Raw genomic sequence first — 24,558 nt, 5'->3', positions numbered from 1 at the left:
GGACTGCATGAACCAGTTAGAGGTGGGCGGTGTTTAGCTGGAGGAAAGGAGGCTCATGGGGCCACGAGAGCAAGTCCCAGTCACCATCCACATCATCATCATTTAATCTCAGTAATTGCCAGTCCTTGAACCAGACAGTTCACAGCCATCCTATTTAGTCCTACAAGCTAAGTATTAACCCCCGCCTTACAGATTAGGAAACTGAGTCTGAGAGAGGTGAAGCCGCTTGCCCGAGCCACACAGCTGGTAAACCACAGAGCCGAGATGGGATGTCAGATGCGTTTGAGGGCAGACTTGTCATTTCTTCCCACTGAATATCCCTTTGTCAAAACCTGAGGTATTGTTGCCTTGCACAATCACCTTGGTCTTTTTGTTTTTTAATTTGTATTGGGGTACAGTCAATTAACAATGCTGCGATGATTTCAGGTGAACAGCGAGGGAACTCAGCCATACATACACATGTATCCATCCTACCCCGGACTCCCCTCCCATCCAGACTGCCACGTGACATTGAGCAGAGTTCCGTAACATCACCTTGGTCTTTGCACAGAGGGTGGCCCCTCCCTGGTGACAGAGCATAGTGCTCCTCCTGGAATTTACACATACATATTTACATAGCACTCAATACTTCTAGTCTTCAGAACCCTGTGGATCTTTTTTTTTTTTAAGTTGTTTTAATGAATTATAAATTTGTTTTTATTATAAGCTTTGTTTCATTAGTAAGTATTCAGTTGAAATAATTATTCATCTATTAATTGTGTGAATTATTGGATGGATATCAAAAGTCTATTTAGAAAATGTAAGGTGTAAAGAACAAGCATCCATGTACCCACTTCTCCACTTAAGAAATATTACCAGTACTTCAGGGGTCCCCAATCCCATCCACTCCCCCTCTCTACTTGGTAGTAATCACTCCCCTGGCCTTTTGGTTTATTATCTTCTTGCTTTTCTTTGTAATTTTATCCCTGATAGATCAGTTGGTAAAGAATCCGCCTGCATTGCAGGAGACCATGGTTCAATTCCTGGGTCGGGAAGATCCTCTGGAGAAGGGGTAGGCTACCCACTCCAGTATTCTGGCCTGGAGAATTTCATGGACTATCTAAGTCCATGGGGTGGCAAAGAGTCAGACATGACTGAGTGACTTTCACTCACTCCATCTCTAAACAACTTGTTCAGTTTTCCCTGTTTTTGAACTTTATATAGATGGAACTATCCTTTGTGTAGTCTTTGGCAGCTTACTTTTTAAATCTACGTTGTATTAGTGATTTATTCTTGCAGCCTGCAGCATTTCACTCCTTTTCACGCCATACAGAATATATGACAGGCCCCTGTGGATGGACATTTGTGTTGTTCCCAACATGTTGCTAACACTGACGTTGCTCTCTGTCAAGATTCTTGGCCGCTGTGGGCCATTGGTGCAGGTGTTCCCAGGTGTGTGCCCACAGGTGGGATGGTGGGTCATCAGGGTCTGAGCATATCCATCTTTATAAGATGATAGCATCCTGTCTTACAAAGTGACAGTGGCCAAGTTCTCCTTCTGCGTGTGCTTAGTCACTCCGTCATGTCCGACTCTTTGCAACCCCGTGGACGTAGCTCACCAGGCTCCTCTGTCCATGGAGAGGACATCCTCTTCTCCAGGGCATCTTCCCGGCTCAGCGATCGAACCCGTGTCTCTTGCGTCTCCTGCATTGACAGGAGGGTCTTTACCACTGAGCCATTTGGAAGGCCCCAGTACTCCCGAAGCTGGTGAACAAGCCTCCCTGTTGCTTTACAGCCTTTGTCAGTATTGAATGGTTTTCTCTGATTTTTTCACCTCTTGTCCATCATGGCTGTTGGGTAGTAACTCACTGTATTTTATTATTATTTTTGCTCTCATTGTATTTTAATTTGCGTTTCTCTGATTACTGAGGTTTAGCTTCTCGACGGTTACTTACTGTTTTGAGAAGTGCCTGAACATGGTTTTTGCCCAGTTTTTTTACTGGGAGTTTTGTCATTTTCTTACTGGCGTGACACTAACATGATATGTGTGATATACTGTGTATATAGTATGTATATGATAGACACATAGTACATACACATATGTGTGTATATATATGTATCCCAGATTATGGCTTAACTTTATGATTTTTTTATAAACAGAGGTATTAAATTTAATGTTTTTGAATTTATTACTATCTTTCTTTATAGTTGGAACTGTTATGTCTCAATAAGGTATCCTCTGCACTGTTATGTCTCAATAAGGTATCCTCTGCCTCAAGGTCATAAAGATATTCACTTATACAATCTTATAAAAGTTCTTAAGTTTTCCTTTTCGCAGTTGTTTGTAATCCACCTGGAACTGGTGAAATTTGGTTTGATTTTTTCTATATGGTTACCCAATTATTCTAGCACTGTTTATCCAGAAGCCCATTTTCCCCAGTGATGAGCAGTGTCCATGTATGTGTAGCTCTATTTCTGTTCTTTTGACTTATCTTTCTAAGGGTTAACTCCTAAAGCTGTATAAGAATTCATGATGTCTTATTAGGCAAGTTCCCCTTTCTTATTTTTCTTTAATAAATAATTTGGCTATTATTATCTCTTGGCACTTTGATATACATTTTAGAATCAGCCTGCTAGGTAGCACCAAAAGCCCTGTAGAAATTTTGACTGCAATAGCTCTGTATATAGATTGCCTTAGGAAGAACTCATGTTTTCTAGATATTGACTCTCGCAGTCCTTGAAGATGGTGCGTCTTCCTTCTTATGCGCAACTTTATGTCTGTAAACTTTTCTTTTTAAAAAATTTTACATATTTTTGTTAGATTGATTTCTAGGTAATTTATATTTCCACTACTGTTGCAAATTCTCTCTTTTTGAGATAAACCTCTTTATTGAGATAAAATCCACAAACCACCACATTCACCTCTTCAAAGTGTACAGTTCAGAGTTGTGCAACCATCACCAAAATTTAAGTCTAGAACATTTTTATCATTCCCCCAAAAAACACCTTTCCCATTAGCAGTTAAGTCTCACTCCTCTCTCCCCGCTCCAGCTCCTGGCAGGAAGGAAGGAGTGAGGGATTGAATGAATGAGCTTAACCTGTGCAGCTGGACTCAGATCAGATGTTGCCTAGGCCCCACCTTTCCTTTCTGTTTTATTTTGGTTTTATTTTCCCCTCCCATCTCTGTTATTGGTCTAGTTTTCAGCTAATCTCCCAACCTCTTTCATTCTCCTCCACTCCCTGGCCAGAGAGTTTTTCCCAAGGAAAACCGTGTTCCAATCACTTCTCTCCGAGGAAACCCCCGGTGGCTCCCTTGGGAATCCGGCTGCACCCCCCCAACAGGTTTCTCTGGGGAAATTCAGGCTGATGACTCAAGCCGCTTGGAGGCAGACTTTGGGAATGCAGCTCTTGGGAGTCGGAGAAGGCCTCTTCTGGGCTCTCGGTTTTCTGCAGAGACCTCAGAAAGTAAACACAGTCGACCTGATTATTCTCCTCCACTTCCTCCTGAGTCAGAGCTGTCTCGGGTTAACTCGGGGAAGAGGCTAAATTAAGCCTTGAAACCAAGCAGCCTCCGTGACTGGCAGTTTGTTTTGCTTGAGTGACTGCGATGATGGGTGTTGGGTTTTAAGGGCAGCACTAATTGTGTCTCTTTAGACTGACCTTGGTGATCTTTTTTCCCTGCCCTGCAGAGACAGGGATGGCCAGATTCACCCCCCCAACCTCCACCGCCCCCTCCGCCGCAGTACCCACTCACACATTCCTGCAGTGCCCTTACCCGAATGCCTGGTCCATGCCAAGCCCTGTGCTTGGGGTTGGAGATTCAGAAGCTTGCTCTCTCAGGGAGAGGTTAAGGAACTAGTCTCAAGTCTAGCTAAAGAACTGCAAGAAACAGGAGACACGTGAAAGAGATAACTGGTGCTTGGGTAGAGGTCTGTTCAGGGCAGAGAAGGGAGTGGGTGTCCCTTTTCCTTCTTGTGACCCCATGAAAAGGCCATGGAATCACCAAGATAAAAGAAGGGGCCAGCCTCGCACTCAGAAACAAGTGAGTGGATACAACCACTTATACCTTATACCCTAGCAGTTCTCTTAGGTGGGTGGAGCCAATAGGAAATGGCACAAATTTACATCAAAAGAAAACATTGCAAACAAACATTGAATCTAGTTAATACATGTACGCTGCAGTATTTAAAGGGAAGTATTTAAAAGGATGGTATTTGCCTGGAGAAGGAAGTGGCAACCCCCTCCTGTGTTCTTGCCTGTAAAATCCCATGGACAGAGGTGCCTGGCGGGCTGTAGTACCTGGGGTCTCAGAGTCAGGCATGACTAAGCGACTGATATAGATAATGATATTTGTAGTTTACTTTGAAATGCACCCCAAAAAGGTGGCTGGATAGATGCAGGGATAGGTATCTGAGAAAACAAATGTTGTTATTCAGTAAGTCACGTTTGACTCTCTGCAACCCTAGGGACTGCAGGACACCAGGCTCCCCTGTCCTTCACCACCTTTTGGAGTTTTCTCAAACTCATGTCCATTGAGTCCGTGATGCCATCCAACCATCTCATCCTCTGCCACCCCCTCTCCTCCTGCCCTTAATCTTTCCCAGCATCAGTCTTTTCCAGCAAGTCGGCTCTTCACATCAGATGGCCAGAGTATTGGGGCTTCAGCTTCAGCATCCGTTCTTCCAATGAATACTCAGGTTTGGTTTCCTTTAGGATTGACTGGTTTGATCTCCTTGCAGTCCAAGGGATTCTCAAAAGCCTTATCCAGCACCACAATATGAAAGCATGAGTTCTTCGGTGCTCAGCTTCTGTATGGTTCAACTGAAACATTCATACATGACTACTAGAAAAATGATGTGTGTACTCAGTCATCTCTGACTCTTTGCAACCCCATGGACTATAGCCAGCCAGTCTCCTCTGTCCATCGAATTTTCCAGGCAAGAATACTGGAGTGGGTTGCTATTTTCTACTCCAGGGTATCTGCCCAACCCAGGGATCAAACCCACATCTCCAGTGTCTCCTGCATTGACAGGCAGATTCTTTACCACTGCAAAAAACCATAACTTTTTGACTATACGGACCTTTGTCAACAAAGTGATATCTCTGTGTTTTAATGCACTGTCTAGGTTTGTCATCACTTTCCTTCTTCCAAGTAGCAAGTGTCTTTTAATTTCATGGCTGCAGTGGCCATTCACAGTGATTTTGGAGCCCAAGAAAGTAAAATCTGTCACTGCTTCCACTTTTTCCTCTTCTGTTTGCCATGAAGTGAGGGGACCAGATGCCGTGATCTTCATTTTTTGAATGTTGAGTTTTAAACCAGCTTTTTCACTCTTCTCTTTGATTTTCATCAGGAGACTCTTTAGTTCCTCTTTGCTTTCTGCCATTAGGGTGGTATCATCTGCGTATCTGAGGTTGTTGATATTTCTTTTGGCGATCTTGACTTCAGCTTGTGATTTATCCAGCCTGGCATTTCATATGATGTGCTCTGCATATAAGTTAAATAAGCAGGGTGACAACATACAGCCTTGTCTTACTCTTTTCCCAATTTTGCAGACCATTGTTCCATGTCCAGTTCTAACTGTTGCTTCTTCACCTGATACAGGTTTCTCAGGAGGCAGGTAAGGTGGTCTGGTACTTCCATCTTTTAAAGATTCTCCACAGTGTGTTGTGATCCATACACTCAAAGGCTTTAGCACAGTCAACAAAACAGAAGTAGATGGCTTTCTGGAACTCACTTGCTTTCTCCATGGTCCAGCAAATGTTGGCATTTTTATATCTGGTTCCTCTGGCTCTTTGAAACCCAGCTTGTACATCTGAAAGTTCTCAGTTAATGTACTGCTGAAACCTAGCTTGAAAGATTTTGAGCATACCCTTGCTATCATTTGAAATGACCGCAATTGTACAGTAGTTTGAGCATTCTTTGGCATTGCCCTTCTTTGGGATTGGAATGAAAACTGACCTTTTCCAGTCCTGTGGCCACTGCTGAGTTTTCCAAATTTGCAGATATATTGAGTATAGCACTCGAACAGCATCATCTTTTATATTTTAAATAGCTCAACTGGAATTCCATCATTTCCACTAGTTTTGTTCGTAGTGATGCTTCCTAAGGGCCACTTGACTTTACACGCCAGGATGTCTGGCTCTAGGTGAGTGATTAAAGCAAATATAGTAACATGCTAATAGTGACATTTAGTTGCTGAGTGTATGGGTGCTTAGTATAAAGTTGTTTTTTTTTTGTTTGTTTGTTTTTTTTTTTGCTGTACGTGAAAAATTTCATTTAAAACATTGGGGAAATGCATATTTGTGTTGCCAGCAGGAATGTAAAAGAATGTTCGGAATAGCATAACGACCTCAAACTGAAAGCAACCCAAATGCCCATCAGCAGTAAAATAAATGCACACATAGTGGGTCTGTTTATATAATGGAGTACTGTTCACAATGCGAATGACCAAGCTACAGCTACACACACATGGGTGAGTCTCACCAACATAACATTGAAGGGGGAAAGACTCAAAAGAGGACATCCTGTATGGTTCTGTTTCTATAAAATCCATAAACAGGCAAAACTAGCCTATGATGTTAGAAATCAAGGTAATGGTTTTCAAGAGGCAGGAGGAAAAGGATTGAATGGAATAGGGAGCCTCCTAGAGTACTTGAGGGTTCTGTTTCTTGATGTTGGTGACAGCTAACAGGTATGAATATTCATCAAGTATGTGTAAAGTCTGTGTGCCTTTCTGTGGTATTACACATCATTAAAAAAAACTGTACTGGGAAGAAAAAGAAAGAAAACCAAACATATCCAGCCTGGAAGCTTTGCCTAGACAAAGCTACTTTTTTTATTTAAAAAGCAATTCTAATTAGAAGTTACATCCTGTATACAAATGTTATCCAAGAAGTTTCATTCCATTGGCTAGGACAGAGTGGAGAGCTCTGAAAAGATGAAGTCTTGCCCTGACCACTTTAGGGTGGTAGGAACCCACTCTAAGTCTGTCAAGTAAACCAAAGTTGTGAAGGGAATGAGACTTCCCTTTAAGGCACACGCTTGTTCATTTGTGCACATATGCCTGTTGCATCAGTTCCCTGGGTCTTCACACAGAAATCTATCCACAGACACTGTGTCCTGAACCCAGACTAGGTTCCCAAGGTGTGACCTGGCCCTTGCAGGGGCTCATGTGCCCAGAGGAAGGAAGAGATGTGCAGGCGTTTCACCTGGCAGCCACCCTCTCTGCCTTCCTGGAGTCCTTTTTTGTGATTCTTCTCATGTGTTTGTCCTGAAATATCCTTTGACCCCTGAACTGACTTGTCAAGAGTTCTTCAGAGAAGCAGAACCAATGAGAGAGAGACAGAGATATAGATAGAAAGAGAGATAGAGGTCTGTTATAAGAAATTAGCTCATATCATTATGCACGCTAAGTCACTTCAATCATGTCCAACTCTGTGCGACGCTCTGGACCACCAGGCTCCTCTGTCCATGGGATTCTCCAGGCAAGAATACTGGAGAGGGTTGCCATGCCCTCCTCCAGGGGATCTTCCTGACCCAGGGATCGAACCTGTGTCTGTTACATCTAACCTGCATTGACAGGCAGGTTCTTTACCCCTAGTGCCACCTGGGAAGCCCCATGTGATTATGGAGACCCCCAAGTCTTGGGATCTGCAGAGTGAGTCAGCAACCAAGAGACTCAGGAGAGCTGATGGTTTCATTTCAGTCTGAAGGCTGGCAGGCTCAACACCCAAGAAGAGCATAGGTTTCTGTCTGGATTCAAAAGCAGGAAACAGCTGATGTCCCAGCTCAAAGGCAGTTGGGCAGGAGAAGTTCCTTCTCATTCAACCCTTTTTTTGCTATGCAGGCCTTCAGCTCCTTAGAAGAGGCCCACCCACACTGGGGAAGGCAGTCTGCTTTGCTCCGTCTACCAATTCCAATGTCAATCTCATCCTGCAACCACCCTCACAGACACACCCAGAATCATATTTTACAAATGTTTGGGCACCCCAGGATCCAGGACTTGGTCAGGTTGACAGAGAAAATTAATTGTCACCACTCTGGAGCCTGAAAAGCCTTCTAGCTTGAAAAGCCACAGCTCTCTAATGGAAGAGGTGAGCCAGGGGCCCTGGCCTGGTCCCTGTCCCATCTCATCAAGTAGGACAGGCTGTTGCTGTTGCCACCTCATACACATTAGTCATCCCCCCCCCCCACATTGTTTGGATTAGTCATCAGTGGAAAAGAAGGCTTCAGCTGCTCCCCAGGCCCCCTGAATGGTCATATTTATGATTTTAAAGAATAAATAGAAATATCTTAGTTATTACAAAATACGTCATATACGTCAGGCAATCTCTGAAACAGTTGAAAGGATAAAGATAAGAAATGAACCTCCACATGCTTCCCGCACAGCCTCACAAATGGAAAATGACCAGTATATTGAAGGTCTTGGGTGCTCCTTCGAGGGGATTCCCGCTCTGTCCTTTCCTGTAAGTAGCCACTCTCCTGAATTCTATCGGTCATTCTCTTGCATTTTACAAACTCCAAAGTGTGCGTCTGTAAATGTACTTGTTTGCTGTGCCCTGGTTGAGTCTTTATGAATTGACACATGCTGTGGGCGTTCTCTGCACCACGCTTCTTCATACGAGATGGGGGCCTCATCCACCCCGTCACGTGTAGCAGCTGTGCGTTCATTTCACTGCCATATCATATTCTCTGGTGTGGATGCGTCCATCGTAGGAGCCACGTGTCTGTCTCTTCAGCTCTTGATGCCTGTTTGGGTTACTTCTGGGCCTCTGCCATCACAGCTGAAGCTTCAGGAGCATTTCTGTCACCATCTCCAAGTTCACAGTTACAGAGATTTCTCTAAGATGAACACCTGGGAGGTCAGGTGTTGAGCCCCGTTGGGGAATATCTCTTTGCTTCTCTGGGTCATGCCAGGGAACTTTCCAGAATGATTTTACCAGTGTGTGCTCCCACTGGTGGTGATGTGGGATTCTTATGATGCTCTCCCCCTCCCCCTGTTTCCATCCTCTCTGGTCTCAGTAAATTGCCTTCCCTATGTTCGGTCACCCTTGTTCGCAGGGTGGCCAGTGTTTAAAGCACAGTGTGACCATGACGCCGGCCTGCCCACTTCATGCACGTGCAGGACTGGACTTGTCTAGGGTGGGATCTAGTACATGAATGCGTGTCAAATTCCCGCTGCTGTGGGAGAATCCACGTGCTTTTGTTGGACAACTGTGCGGCTGTCTCTGTCTCTGCTTCAAGGCAAAGGACTAAAACAGAATCCCAGTAGAGTGGGTGGTGGCCAAGCTGAACCCCGGGGCTGAGTTCCTTATGCTAATATCACGACCTTCATCCTTGAAACTGATCAGCCATGCCCTGCCATTTCTCCATGGCCAAAGAGCAGTGCGTCCCAAGGTTTTCTCCATGAGCGTTTTGGGCCCACCCAAGACCTCATCCCCAGACATGAACTCACTCCCCTACCCAGTCTGCCAGGCTTTGGAGAGGATGCTTATAAACCGTCATTTTTTTGTGCTGCCTCTTTCCAATTGCAGGTTAGTCTGGGGAGGAAGATAAAGACATTTGCCACCAAGATGGTAATCACGGGTGGAAATGATGAAGACAGAGGAGGCCAGGAAAAGGAGAGTAAAGAAGAGAGTGTCTTGGCGATGCTGGGGATTATTGGGACCATTCTGAACCTGATCGTCATCATATTTGTATACATCTACACCACTCTGTGAATGGCCCAGCAGGTCCTCGGGCCTCGGGATGGCCAAAAGACAGGAGGAGTCCTGTGTGTTGGCAGATCAGTGACTGGACACTGCGCCAACAAGCAGCCTTGACCGACACACACCGCTCGATCAGATGCACCTTCGAACTTGATAAAGGGTCACCAAAATCAACCAACCCTGCTGCGAGGAGCAGACACTAAAGCACAATGAATCCACCAAAACTCATTCACACAGCAAGGAACTCAACATCGTTGGCAGGGGACCTGAAAGGCGCTTGGAAGACCGCCCTTTGACACCATCAGGGAGTGGATGGGTACAGAGATGGGTTATCCCAGGTCGCTGACGGATGTCACGTGTTCAAAAAGAGGAATGGGTGGATGCAGCTCACAGCAGACACAGCTCTTGGCCTCTCTCCCAGGACATGTGTTTCCTCCTAACTGGATGAACTGTTTGGTACCAAAAAACCACAGGGACAATCCTTAAGAAGCATCCCATTCATCAAAAGTGTCTAACTATTTGATACTGGGGAGATAACTTATTTTTTCTTTTTTTCATTGGCTTGATGTGTGTATCTGTTCATATCAAGGTTTATAAATATATATTTTTAATAAATGTGCTCTATTTTTTAGCATGAACCAAATATTTGGAGAGGCGTTCCTGGATCCATACAGCTTTCCTTGGTTTTACCTGCTGTATCTACCTTAGACTGCAGTTATTTTGTGTAATCACTCTAGTCTTCATTCTCTCATTTGGAATCGTTTCCCTTCTCTCTCCCTTTGTGCTTTTCGGTCTGGAGGACATTTTCCCATAAGACCAGCTGTGATCTTGGTTGGTGCATGTTTTAAGATTGTCCATTGAGCGACTTTTTGTTGTTATACTGGAAATGTAAAACGGTCGTGGGCATGTGGACTTTGGATGTACCGTATCCTTACTGAGAATTATGCATGAACAGGGCTGAGTGATATAGATCAGCTTTAAAAAAATTTTTTTACAAGGAATACCATGGAGGAAGGGCGCAGCTACATCTGTGGATCAACTATAGATGGAGTATTCAGCTTCTTGTTGGCAGCGTTATTTCATTCTTGTGACCATTTGTCGATGAGATTTGATTTTAATGGCCACATGCCATGAGAGATGGGTGGGAAGGACAAGGGGGGGAAAGCTCAGTGTTAGGAGCGTAATTCCCTTCGTGAGCCTCCTAGGAGCCTTTGCAAAGTAGGTGGGGGTATAAATAACACTTGGACTCCTCCCACCGTAACAGCTCATCTGGCTGTTTCAGGCTGGGAAGACACCCCTGCAACAGGTGACTTTTCAGGAGCACTACAAGGGGATGCAATGGTCACCCCAAGAGATTGCTACATTTCTTCAGGCTCCTGGTTTACACCCACGTGAAGCGACTTCCTCCCTGGCAGGGACAGTTGAATCAGAATGAATGTGCCCTGTTCTCCTGCCTCCCTGAGATGGGGCCTTTCACTGGCTGCAGTGGCATGGCCTTATAAAGAAGGTTAGCATTCCTTCTACCAGCGCCAGCCTTGCCTGTGGGCAAAAGAAGCAGCAGGCTACCTAGGTGGAGTCGAGTGATGTCCAGGAGATCACGGCCAGGTCTCTCTCCCTCCTGATGTTATGGTGTCTGAAATTTCACCCTTAGAGAGTCACTTCTTGGACTGTGTTAGGGACCAGGCACTTTTTAAAGCAGATGCCCTTAGCACCTGGCCCTCATCAGGAGTCTTCTCTTCCCCACCAGAAGGAACAGAAGCTGATGTGTGTTCAGGACATACTGTGTGCTAGGCACTGTGCCAGACTCTATTCCTTCAGTCATTGAATGCTCACAGGAAATGAACTAGAGAGTCTCTGTCCTACATCACAGAGAAAGAAAGGGGGACCCAGATGGGGAAACTTCCCCAAGGTCAGGTAGCTGGTAGTGGTGAGTCAGAATGCAAATTCCCAGAGCTGTCTGATTCCCTAGCCCGGTGAGGGGCATCAAATGCTGGGGAAAGAGGGAATGGAGAGACACGGACTGGCCGGGAAAGGGCCCTCGGGGCCGGATGCTCACCGATGGTTTGCTGAGGGCCAGCTCTGCTCCCCGCCCTCCTTCCCTCCCAAGAAAAAATAACCCTTGGGAACTCCTTGCACCCTGGCAGAACGTTGTACATGTAAGGACTTGAGGAGGAGGGCCAAGAGGAGGCTTGCTTAGACATATAATGGACTGTTGGGGGAGGGAGCCATCTCACAGGTTCCGTGTGGTTCTAGAAAGACTGTGTGAGAATTCTGAACCGTGAACAGAGTAAACAATAAAGGTGCAATGGAAAAAAAATCTACTGATGTCCTTTTTCTTTTTCCTCCAGCATCCGGGTATTTTTAAACCTTCATGTCATTCCTTTACCTATACGTATTTTTGTTTTATTTTATTTCAGATTTTTTCTTTTGGTGTGGACCATTTTTAAAGGTTTTTGAATTTGTTACAGTGTTGTTTCTGTTTTACCTTTGCTTGTTTTTCCTGTTTTCTGGGGTTTTTTTTTTTTTTTGGTTGGGAATACTAACTCCCCAACCAGGGATCGAACTCATACCCCATGAACTGGAAGGTGAATTCTTAACCACTAGACCACCGGGGAGGTCCTGATTTTTTTTTTTTTTTTTAAGCGGACAGAACTGAATGTGACTCTGTTCCACTGAAAGTGTTTTGTTTGGACTGTGGAAGCCCTGGTGATTTTTCAAGTGTACTAATTTGAAATTTATTGAGGGGGAAAACTGCCTTTCCGATTCTCTCAACAGCTCCCCGATGGTCCTTCTACATTGTCCTAATCCACAGCCTGGAAATAAAGCTGCCCGTTCAATGACTGCCAACCCAAGTGGCAGCACTGTCTCCTGCAGAGAGAGCCTTTCATTTCTGCCCTCATTTAGCAAAGCCCGAGAACACAGACTGGGCAAACTCACAGTTTCCTCCACGACCTCAAGGCGTCTCGTGGGGACGTGATGGGGAGGCAGCCGGTGGCCCTGGGGCTTAGTGTGCTGAGCCCAACCTTGGCACAAGTAGCAAAAACCCAAATGACCAGCCCGAGGGCTGATACTTCCCACCCATCCTCAGGGACACTCACAACAGCCCGTGAGATGTCCGTGCTGACCCCGTCTCACAAGATGAAGTGTGTGTCCATCTCCTTGTGACCCCATGGACTATAGCCCGCCAGGCTCCTCTGTCCATGGGATTTCCCAGGCAAGAATACTGGAGTGGGTTGCCGTGCCCTCCTCCAGGGGATCCCTGACCCAGGGATCGAACCCACATCTCCTGCATTGGCAGGCTGACTCTTTACCACTGAGCCACCTGTGAAGCCCTAGAAGATGAGGAGAAAGGCTCAAAAAGGCTGATCAACTTTTCCAAGGTCACAGGGTCACACAGCTCGAAATCAGCAGAATCAGACCTGTCCGCATCTCTGTGCCATCCACAGACCTTGAGTGGTCCCGGCTGTGGGTCTGAGCTCTCCTGGAGCCGTTGGGCCAGTCCAGTTACATCACACAGTTTCCCACTGCACCTGCCTCTCCTTGGTCACAACAAAACATGGCTGAATCGGTGACTTTGACTTCTATCCCAGAAAGCGACTCAGAAAGCCTGGGTTCTGGCAGGGGAGGGCCAGGCACCCCATGGCAGTGTGCCCCTGGTGGTCTGGGGCCACAAGGTGCTTGTCGATGGCCAGAAACAGCCTGGGCCTGACTTCCATCTGCCTTATATGATCGATATGACCGGCTCTGTGAGTCTCAGTTTTCCTCATCTGTCAACAGCGGGTGCTATAGCCTCCCAAATCTCATCAGGAATTTTAACCTCATTTTTATTGATACAGAAAGTGTGGCCTGGAAAGATGAGCTGACTTCAGCAGAGGTTCCCTGGTGGCTCAGATGGTAAAGAATCCGCCTGCAATGTGAGAGACCCAAGTTCGATCCCTGAATTGGGAAGATCCCCTGGAGAAGAGAATGGCTACACACTCCAGTATTCTTGCCTGGAGAATTCCAGACAGGAGACTGGCAGGCTCCATGGGATCTCCAAGAGTCGGACATGACTGAGCGGATAACAATTTCATTTTGACTTGGGGACCATGACATCATGTGGCCAGGGTTCCAGAAGCTGCTACCTTCACCTTTACACCAAAGAATGTCACTTAAACCCCCATGTCATTGTTCATGCGTGTGTGCATGCTAAGTCGCTTTAGTCGTGTCTTACTCTGTGTGACCCCATGGACTGTAGCTCTCCAGCTTCCTCTGTCCATGGGATTCTCCAGGCAAGAATACTGGAGTGGGTTGCCATGCCCTCCCCCAGGGGATCTCCTCAACCCAGGGATCGAACCTGTGCCTCTTAGGTCTCCTGCTTTAGCAGGCAGGTTTCTTTACTGTTAGTGCCGCCTGGGAAGCCCCTGGGTATGAATGAGTACCATTTACTAAAGAAATACTGGATCAAAACTTACGTTCACATTGCTTCTAACAGACACCTGTGTGTTTCTAATGTGGGGACTATTCTTATCTCTTTCTCTCCCATATTCCCCTCTCACTCTCCTTCTCTCTCTCCTTCTTTCCCGTCCTCTGTTCATTTCTCCCTTTCTCTCCCCCTCAAAGCCCCAGGGCCCCAGCTCACCGTCTCTCACTGTTGACATCACCCATACTTATAGTCTAAGGGCTCCCCTTTTTCCGTCAACTGCCTGCAGAACACCAGAAAGCCCCCCCGCCTCCTTGTTTCACTGTTCTTCATAGAGACAATCTCATTGGCTTTTTAAACAATTTCCTAACAGCTACTTTGGGAACTCAGACTGGCTATGATCATGTCACACTTTGGGAAGAGAAAGCTACAGAGGCCAAATTCCTGCCTTCTCTTCTGAGGCTCTCCTGGACTGCCCTGTAGCCCCACCTCCTAAAGGAAGGATCTTTATGTGAGACCGCCCCAGAAAGATGCCCCTGTGGACCGGGGTACCTTCTGACCTCACTACATAATGATTCTTTCCTCTTGTGGGAAGCAGATGGAATGGACAGACTTAACATTTTCTGTTGTTTGTAAACAAGTTGTATAAAACTGGGGTATGCTTTTCATAGAAGGACTGCATGTTGCCATGAGAAATAAGATCACAGAATATATAATTTTTTACTACAAGACTCATTGTTAAGAGCTGTGCTTATTTACTCTATTTCTATTAGACAATAATGGGGAATGCAGAATTAGGTAAGAGTCGTGATTGGATGTCTCTGCAGCATGCCTCTCCCTACCTGGGACAGCAGCCTGCCAGGTATGCAGAGACTTGGCTCCAAATCCTGGATGTTCACCTCTGTCACCTGCCCTAACTGCTGGAAGACAGCACAACCCAACGTCCTATTCAGACATTCAAAGCATCCATCCACTCCCTACTCTCAGCAGACAGCAGGAAGCCAAAGGGTAACAGCTGGATGGTTCTAAGGTACTTGGAAGTAGCTAGTCAGCAATAAAAGGACAACATTTTAAACTAGTATCTGACTCATTGAGACTGGGCTTTCCAGGTGGCACTAATGGTTAAGAACCTGTCTGCCAATGCAGGAGACATAGATGTGGGTTCAATCCCTGGGTCGGGAAGATCCCCTGGAGGAGGGCATGGTAACCCACTTCAGTATTCTTGCCTGGAGAATGCCATGAACAGAGGAGCCTGGCGGGCTTCAGTCCATAGGGTCGCAAAGAATCAAACATAACTGAAACGACTTAGCATGCAGCACCCACTGGGACTAAAGGAATCAAAGTTAGACCAAGCAGAGGTGATCCAAAGTTTGCTCCTCACATCTCCCCGACCTGTAAGCTGACATCTTCTTCTAAACCAGGAAGATGCTTCTATCATGAAAATTCAAAAGCACAAATCGATGATCCACTGGTATGGACCAGCCACAAATCAGGGCTCCTAGAATGCCTACAGGTCTCTGAATCTCTGGGATCTCCAGCCCAGGAAATGTGGACTTCAAACATTTCTTCACAAACCCGCACATTCCAGGATAAACTAGTAGGTTCCATTGGAGCTCATACATCGTTAGCTAAGCTAACTCCTTAGTCAGTTCCCAGCGACTGGTATTTGTAATTCTGAATAGGAATCAGGGGACACAGCCCAACGTGCTTGTCCTTCTCCTGGTTGTATTACCTTCTCACCATCTGAGCCTCTATTGTCCTGGCCTCTGAGACATTACCTGATCAGACTGGCCCTCCTTTCTCCTTGGTCTCTTTGCTTTCTGTGCTAAAGAGTCCAACTTTAGTGTTTTTAGTTCTGATGACTCTGCTGTAGAACTCGGGCTTCTGAAGTTCTAAAGCTTCTGCCTCTGTATTAAAGAGATGTGTGAACTCAGCTTCAGTGGGACACTCTGGTTTGATGTGGGCTTGGCCACCAGAGCTGGGCAATAAAGTCTTTCCTCCCACACTTTCCTCCAGAAAAGCTGGTGGATAATTCCATCGCCTGTGGATATTTGAGCAGTAAGGTGAGCACCAAATCTGTCACTCATTCCTCATCAGGGACCACTCTCTCATTTATTTTAAGGACCAGGATGACCTTCAGAAATGGGGCTGGGGCTCAAAACCAGAAAATCTGTGTTTGAGTCCCAACTCTGCCACTGATTGACTATTGATCTTGATATGGATCCTTAATATTCCTGGGAGAATATTTCATTTTCCTGTCGTGAATTTAATAAATCTGATCTCTCAGTGCTGCTGTGTAGATCACGTTTTTGTGCTGTGTGCCCAGTCACTCAGCCGTGTCCGATTCTGCGATCCCATGAACTGCAGCCCTCCAGGCTCCTCTTTCCATGGGATTTTCCAGGCAAGAATACTGGAGTGGGTTTCCATTTCCTACTCCAGGGGATTACATTTTTATGTAATAGCATTTTGGAAACTAAGGACTGTACGCTTCTATTAGCTATTAATACTTAGTGTTAGTGGATCAGTCATGTCCGACTCTTTGCGACCCCATGGACTATAGCCCACCAGGCTTCTTTGTCCATGGAATTCTCCAGGCAAGAATACTGGAGTGGATTGCCATTTCCTTCTCCAAGGGATTTTTTTGACCCAGGGATCGAACCCAAGTCTCCCACATTCCAGGCAGAATTCTTTACTCTCTGAGCCACCAGGGAAGCCCATTAGCTATTAATAACAGCAATTAGAAAGCATGCCTTTAAAAATCTTTTTCCATTAAGGAATAACAATAAGGACACAAAAATCAGATTCAGTGGTGTTTCAGAATCCTTTTCCTGACAATATTAAGTGATTCATTTCACCCGGGATGATGCAAAGGTCTATTTAATTGAAAAACTAAGTATCGGAGACTTGGAAGTAGCCCTATATTAAAATGAAAGGATAATCAGCTCTTCATTAGTAATTTGAAATTTTAGCTCTGTCTTCTACTCAAAAAGAAAATTAGAAGTGTTCATTAGAAAGACAAAGGTATGTATGTGAATGTGTTGTGAACAGTATGGAGAATGGGAAATTTTAAAACTCTTCTATGCAGAAAGAATGTGCCCTGTACTCTAAGCTTCTGCATTCCGGGTGCTCAGAAGAATCTCTGCGGAATGGATGAAGCAGATGGAGACCAGCCTCCAGTCTCGGTCAGATACGAGCACATCCTTTCTCTGCTGGCTCTTTACTTTTCCAGGAGACAGAGTCACAGTCATGGCTGCTGGAAGAGGTCACCATAGCGCTTGGTCTCTGCTGCTCTTACACAGTGAGCCTCAGCTCGAGTCTGGGAGCCTCAGCTCTCTTGTCTATGAACTAGGATGCTGTCTTGCAAAACCTTGATCAGGTTTATGGCTCATGTGTGTCCAGTGCCTAGCATGGTGCTTGGTACCTGGAAGGTGCTTACTGTGCCTTATTTCCCAAGATATCGGGGTATAGGCCTCCTCAGCTCCTTTGAAATCAGCCTTAGTAGCCACCTTAGTAACCAACCAAGACCCGGTGCAGTCAAATAAATAAATAAATGACCACAAAATATGTATTTATTTGGCTGTACGAGCTCTTAGTTGTGGCATGCAGGGTCTTTAGTTGTGGCCTTTGGGATCTATCTAGTTCCCTGACCGGGGATCGAACATGGGTCCCTCTATATTGGGAGCATGGAGTCTTAGGCACTGCTTGGCTGGAAATAGTCCCAACCAACCATTTCTTCTAACATGACACTCTAGACCCCTCTTGCAAAGTGATCTTGCATTGAAACGTGTAAGGAGTTGAAGAGTTCTGTTCCTTACTAGTTGTATGGCCTTGAGACAAATTATGCATATGAGCACTTTTTTTTAGAGGCAATGATATCTGAATAAAGTCTCCAAGGATAGATAGTAACACCCCAGGACTTACTATTCCTCCTTAAATTTAAAATATTTTCCATTTATGAAATATAATTGGAAAGTATTTTAAATTTAAATACTTTCATATATGAAATATATTAATATAATCCTAATTATGTCTTCAATAATTTGGGTGCAAGATAATTTGGGTGTCTCATTCTAGATCCTCCCTCCAGTTTCCTCTCCCCCTTTCAGAGCTGGTCTTTTTGGTAGACACCAGCCCAGCTAGACTCACTGTTAGGGCTGATAGCTGTCCTTTTTAGTTTTCAATTCCAACACTAAATCCACAGTTTATTTATCAGCATAAAGTTAGAATAGAATTTGTAAACACTATTTGTAAACATTATTATAACTATATTTACAATTCACATTCTAGGCATTTATACCAAGTGCCTTGTCATAGATACAATTTAAATATTCTATGCCAAACTCTTCTATCAATATTTATAAAGAAATCACTGCTGTACTGTTTCCCTAATCTTGGCAAGATAGCAAAAAGATGTTACTCCATAGACTGGAATATATAATATGACTATTTTTAGTGGTTTGGAGGAGATTTTCCTGGCAATGACCACATAAAAGGGCAGCCTTCTTTTTCAGCTGTCTGTGTTCCCAACTGAACACATTAACCTCATCTTTTGGGAGGGTATTTTATGCTTCCCACTTTAGAAAACAAGATCAAAGAACAAAGAAACAGCAGGCAATCTGAAACAAATCTCTGCATAAAACTAAACTAGATGTTTGTGCCACAAGTAACAATGGATACACCGATAGCTCAGCTCATATCATAGCACTCTGAAACCTCTACGTACTGAATGGGATGTATCTAATCCTAGTAATCATGAATGCCTCTGATGGAGCCAATACTTCTGGTGCAAAATGAGAGAATCAGCGAGCAAAGAGTTGGTGAAAAGCCATCCCAAGAGAGGGGTACCAAAGGTCCCTGTGGAGTGAAAGAGTTTGCATGTTTGCTGACATGCATGTTACATGCTAAGTCACTTCAGTCATGTCCTACTCTGTGACCCCATGCCCTGTAGCCCGCCAGACTCTCTGTCCATGGGATTCTCCAGGCAAGAATACCAGACTGGGTTGCCATGCCCTCCTCCAGGGGATCTTCCCGACCCAGGGGTTGAACCTGGGTCTCCCACATTGCAGGCAGATTCTTTGCTGTCTGAGCCACCAGGGGAGCCTGGAGCATGAAAGTGAAAGAAAGTTTTAGTCACTTGTTGGAGAAGGAAATGGCAATCCACTCCAGTATTCTTACCTGGAAGATCCCATGGACAGAGGAGCCTGGCAGGTCCATAGGGTCAAGGAGTCAGACGACTGAGCATGCACACATACCACGTACCAGACGTCCTAGCCAGTGCAATGGAAGGAAAAATAAATAAGACTTATAAAGATTGGATCAAGAAAAGTAAAACCATCTTCATTCATAAATAATACTATTGTTTACATAGAAAATCTTATGAGAGTCACAACATAACTATTAGAAATAATGAGTGAATTTAATAAGATTGAAAGATGTAAGCTTGATATGCAAAATTTTTTATATGCTAGAAATGAACAAATGGAAAATGATATTAAGCACAACATTACTATTTGCATCAGAAACATAAAATAAGCTTCCATAGAAAATCTAAGCACTCACATAATCTAAGCATCCACACGAAGAAGCTGCACTACACGGAGGGCTTCCCTGGTGGCTCAGTGGTAAAGAATCTGCCTGCCAACTCAGAAGACACGAGTTTGACCCCTGGTCTGGGAAGATCCCACAGCCGAGGAGCAAATAAGCCCGTGTGCCGCAGCTGCTGAGCCTGTGGTCTTGAGCCTGGGAACTGCAACGACTGAGCTCTCAAGCCACAAATACTGAAGCCCCACACACACTAGACTCTGTGCTCCACAACAAGAAAAGCCACTGGAATGAGAAGCCCCTGGACCTCAACGAGAGAGTAGCCCCTGCTCCCTACAGGTAGCGAAAAGCCCATTCAACAGTGAAGACCCAGACCATCCAATAAATACATAAAATAAAGAAGCTATGCAAAAACGAGCAAATTAAGAATCCTGGTAAGTAGAAAGAAAGGGGAAAAGGTAAGAGCAAAGTCAATGAAGTAGGAGAACAGAAAAATAGGAAACAAAGTCAGTGAAACTAAAAGCTGGTTCTTTGGAAAGATTGATAAAATTATAAATCTGTAGCAAGACTGATCAAGAAAAAAGAAGACTCAATTTACTAGTATCAGGAATGAAAGGATATCACTATGTAGCCTAGAGACATTAAAATGATAATAATGGCATATTATAAACAATTATGGGCTTCCCAGGTGGTGCTAGTGGTAAAGAATCTAGAGAAGATATGAGACTCGGGTTCTATCCCTGGGTTGGGAAGTTCCCCTGGAGGAGGGGATGGCAACCCACTCCAGTATTCTTGCCTGGAGAATCCCACGGACAGAGGAGCCTGGCAGGCTGTAGTCCACGGCGTGGCAAAGCACCAGACATGACTGAATCGACTTAGCACGCACGCGTGCATGAACAATTACATGTCAAGAAATTTAACAACTTGAATGAAATGGATAAGTTCTCTAAGAGACACAAGTTGTCAAACGTGACTCAAAAAGAAATTAAAAAAATGAAAAAGCCCTATATATATTAAAGAAATTTAATTTGAAATTAAATACCTCCCCACTAAGAAAATTTTAAGCCTGAGTAGTTTCTCTGGTAAATTCTGTCAAAGACACAAGGGAGGAAAAAAAAAAAAGAAAAGATAACATGATACAAAAGCTTGAAGAATATAAAGTAGGTGGTAACATTTACCAACTCATTATATGAGGCCAACTCTCCTTGAACCAAAATCAGACAGACATTTAAAAAACAATAACAACAGCAAACCCACTCTACACACCATCATCTCTCATAGACATAGATGCAAAAATCCTTTTAGCATTAGCAAATCACATCCAGCAATATATAAAAAGAATAATATGCTGTGACAAAGCAAGGTTTATCCCAGAAAATCAATCCATTTGGCTCACCATACTACCGGAATAAAGGAGGAGAAACATAAGATCATATCTCAATAGACAGAAAAACCATATGTCAAAATTCAACACCCATTTGTGATAAAAATTATTGGCAAATCAGGAATACAACATAACTTTTTCAAAGTACTAAGGGATATCCATAAATAAAGACTATAGCTAAAATTATCTTAATGGTAAAAAACTGAATGCTCCCCTCCCCCAAATAATTGGGAACAAAATACTAATGCGAAAATGTATGATGTATTTATGAAATGAAAAATGTATTTATTTAAAAATAAATTCAAAAATATATGTCAGGTCTGTGATCAAAGTAATAGATTCTTGCTAAGAGACATTTTAAAGATCTAAATAAATAGACATTGTATATTCATGGACCCAGAAGCTAATATTGTTAAGATTTCAGTTTTCCCAAGTTTGACCTATATATTTAAAACAATCCCTATCAAATTTCAGTAGGTTTTCTGAGTAGTAATAAACAATCTGATTCTAAAGTTTATATGGAAATTCAAAGGACATATAACAACTAAACTAATATTTTTTTAAAAAGAGACAAAGTTTGAGGGTTTACATCACTTAACTTCAAGACTCACTCAGAAGCTAGAATTAACAAGATGTGTTGGTATTTGATGTCAAGAGCAACAAAGGGATCAATGAAAAAGCATAGAAAAGCCAGAAATGAGCCCATACCTAATATGGAAATTGATTTTTTTTACAAAATTCTAGTGTAGTTTAATGGGGAAATCAAAATCTTTTCAACAAATAATGATCAATCAGTTGAATTTCCTCATGGAGGGGAAAAATGAATCTTTACTCCCCGTCTCATACAGATTATATGAAATTAACTTGATATGAGTCTAAGCCCAATGAAAAAGCTAAACCTATAAAGTTTCCTAAAGAAAACACAAGGGAATACTTCAATCTTGAGATCAGTAGAGATTTCCAAGATGGGGCACAGAAAGTACTCATTAGAAAACAGTAAGCTGATAAATTATACTTCATAAAATTTAAAACTTACTCATGAGAAAAGTTGAAGCAGACTGGAAGAAAATGTTCATAATAATTTAATTGTCATCAGAATTCACAAAGATCACATGCAGTTCACTAATAAAAAGCAAGGGAACCCATTTTTTTAATGAGCAGAAGACTAGAATAGAAATTTCATAAAGGAAAATGCACAAATGAGCAATAAGCACTTGAAAACGTCATTAATCATTAGGAAAATGAAATTTTTAAATGCCAACTACACACCCACATTTAGAATAAACTTTCTGCATCTTATGTCTTCTGAATTTCCAAAATATTTGCTAGACCTTTTAAGATGTCGAGACGTCACCTGCAGTGCAAGACTTAAACAGTTTTATCATATGCAGATCTCATTACTCCTACTCTCAATTCCAAGTTGTCATGTGTGCTTAAAACCATCCAAACTATGAGACTCTGGGAGCTTGAAGGAATCAGAAATTTTCCAGATAAGCGTCTTCCTTGTGTATTTCAAACTTTATTTCTCCTCCTTTGTTAACCACATATTTCTGGTGCTGGGTGCCATAGGTTGTATTCATTTCAAGAATCTTATCTCTGGCCTTGTACTTTTAGTCATAATGCCAGCTAAGTCAGTTAAATGAGTGACAATTTTCCTGGAAACTCTTCCTGCACAGAGTGAGCTATCAATAGCTTAACTGTATATGAAAGAGACTGAATGACATAAATTTATTCCACAAAATTAAAAATAAATTTGTCCCTAACTCGACATCCCTTTAGCCAGATACTAAATATGCTCACAGCCACTCCAATATTACCTGACCCAGAGGAAGGTATGATGGAGGGGAAATCAGATGGGAAAAAGACAGCAATATTAATCTATTGTGGTTAAATGTATTACTTTCACCAGACCTATGGCCCTGTGAATACATTGCTTGTGCCCCATCCAGAGCCTTGTAAAAAGCATATTCAGATGTGAGAGATCCTGAAATGGCAGTTTTGTTAGTTAACAGGGAGTCTGCTACCTAATCTTGTAGTGGATACCTACAATCTTATTTGCAAAAACAGAATTTCTTCTTTTGCATGCTGCTCTACTGTTAGTAGACATGATTGTAGTGAGAAGCCAACATCTTCTTCCAAGTCCTAGCTCTCCGCACTCCCCCTTTCTCTTGACTGGCTCGTGGGTGAGTCAATCAGAGTAACCTCCCACACGACCAGCTTTGAATGGTCCAAAACCAACCTGTAACAATTAGACTAAAGATTAGGAAGACTGTTGGTGGTTTGAAAGGCAAAGCTGTGACATCATCATCGTCATCATAGCTGAAATTACTGAACACTCTAGTATCTGCAACACTTTATGGGGTAGTTTCATATATTATCTACATTTTACTATTGGGAGTGCTGAGGCTTGGACAGATTAACAGATCTGCTAATGGGACAAAGCTAATAAGTAGAAGAGCTTCAGTTTAAGCCCAGGCAGACTGAAGTGCTTAACCACTGTCCTGCACTGCTCATTTGATTTCTGGCTATGAGAGGATGCTGGTCCTAGAGACTGAAACTTATGTCCAGTAAGATCCAAAGAAGGATAGGAGTTCCTCAGGCCCAGGTGCATCACTTCCCTTTCTGGACTGTGGTCTTAGGGACTTAAAAAAAAAAAAAGTTTGTGTTTCTAGCAATCCAAAAGATCCAACGTGAGACAACAGCCCAGCGTCTCTTCTCACTCTCTGTCAGGGCATATGTACAATAGGATAGGAGCCAGAAAAGACAGAAACTTATTCTGAGAAACCGAGAACCCAAACAATACCTTTCCTCCTGACCATCCTTTACGTAACACCTTTGCTTGCAAAATGCTGATTTCCATCTTGCTTGGTGTCTTACGGACGCTCCTCAGCATCTAAACCACTGACTGCACTACGCACGGAATCTGGATTTGCAGTCATACTTTGCAGGGGAACCTTCTGCATCCTCCGGTTCACCCCTCCTCCTGTTCTATCAGCGGTGAGACAGACTCAAGCAGGGATGTAATAGCCCAGAGTCGTAACCCGCAGGTGGTGTCATGACCAGATGAGAACCACCTGCCTCCCTAGGCAGGCAGAAGGGCCAGGCCTAGCATGGCTCCTACCTTACAGGCTGCACTGGGCGACAGGCTGGCTCCCTCTGCAGAGAATGTGGCTGCCAGCTGGTGGGAAAAAGACACAACCCATTTTCCTGATGTCACTTGGAAGTACGGCACTCTTTCCTGCCAAGTAGTGTGATATATTTGTTTTCTTTGTTAATAGCCAGCCACTAAGTTTTATCCCCCAGAGACTCCTTGTCCAAATGGCAAATATATATTTGCTTCATAAATCTGGCATGCAGACTGTCACATATATAAAAAACCAGATTTGTTCCAAGACACAGATTTGTGCAAACTCTTCCAAACCTCCATCCATAAGCTATAACTCCAAATTTTGGGCGCAGTAGACCTCACAGGGCTGTGTAACTTGTCAAGCTACAATGAAGATGGAACTAGGTGTGGACAGTATGGCAAGGAAGACTGAGGCAA

General features: G+C 43.8%; 1 protein-coding gene across 2 annotated transcripts in view; it reads left to right on the top strand.

Annotated features, from left to right (window-relative positions):
- The window catches only part of TUNAR (transmembrane neural differentiation associated intracellular calcium regulator), a 54,192-nt gene extending 42,189 nt beyond the window's left edge, over nucleotides 1-12,003 (top strand). The window contains exons 1-2 of one of the 2 annotated variants that reach the window (XM_070477879.1): nucleotides 8,380-8,445; nucleotides 9,514-12,003. In XM_070477879.1, coding sequence (XP_070333980.1) covers nucleotides 9,553-9,699 — 147 coding nt within the window. In that variant the 5' untranslated portion in view covers nucleotides 8,380-8,445; nucleotides 9,514-9,552 and the 3' untranslated portion in view covers nucleotides 9,700-12,003. Of the gene's footprint in view, nucleotides 1-8,379; nucleotides 8,446-9,513 lie in introns of those variants that run through there. The other variant, XM_070477881.1, reaches the window with a different exon arrangement.
- Nucleotides 12,004-24,558: the final 12,555 nt, after the last annotated feature.

The sequence above is a fragment of the Odocoileus virginianus genome, chromosome 16 (assembly GCF_023699985.2).
Source record: "Odocoileus virginianus isolate 20LAN1187 ecotype Illinois chromosome 16, Ovbor_1.2, whole genome shotgun sequence".
Taxonomy (NCBI): domain Eukaryota; kingdom Metazoa; phylum Chordata; class Mammalia; order Artiodactyla; family Cervidae; genus Odocoileus; species Odocoileus virginianus.
The sequence above is the reverse complement of the archived record's forward strand: the minus strand, read 5'-3'. Positions and strand labels throughout refer to the sequence as shown.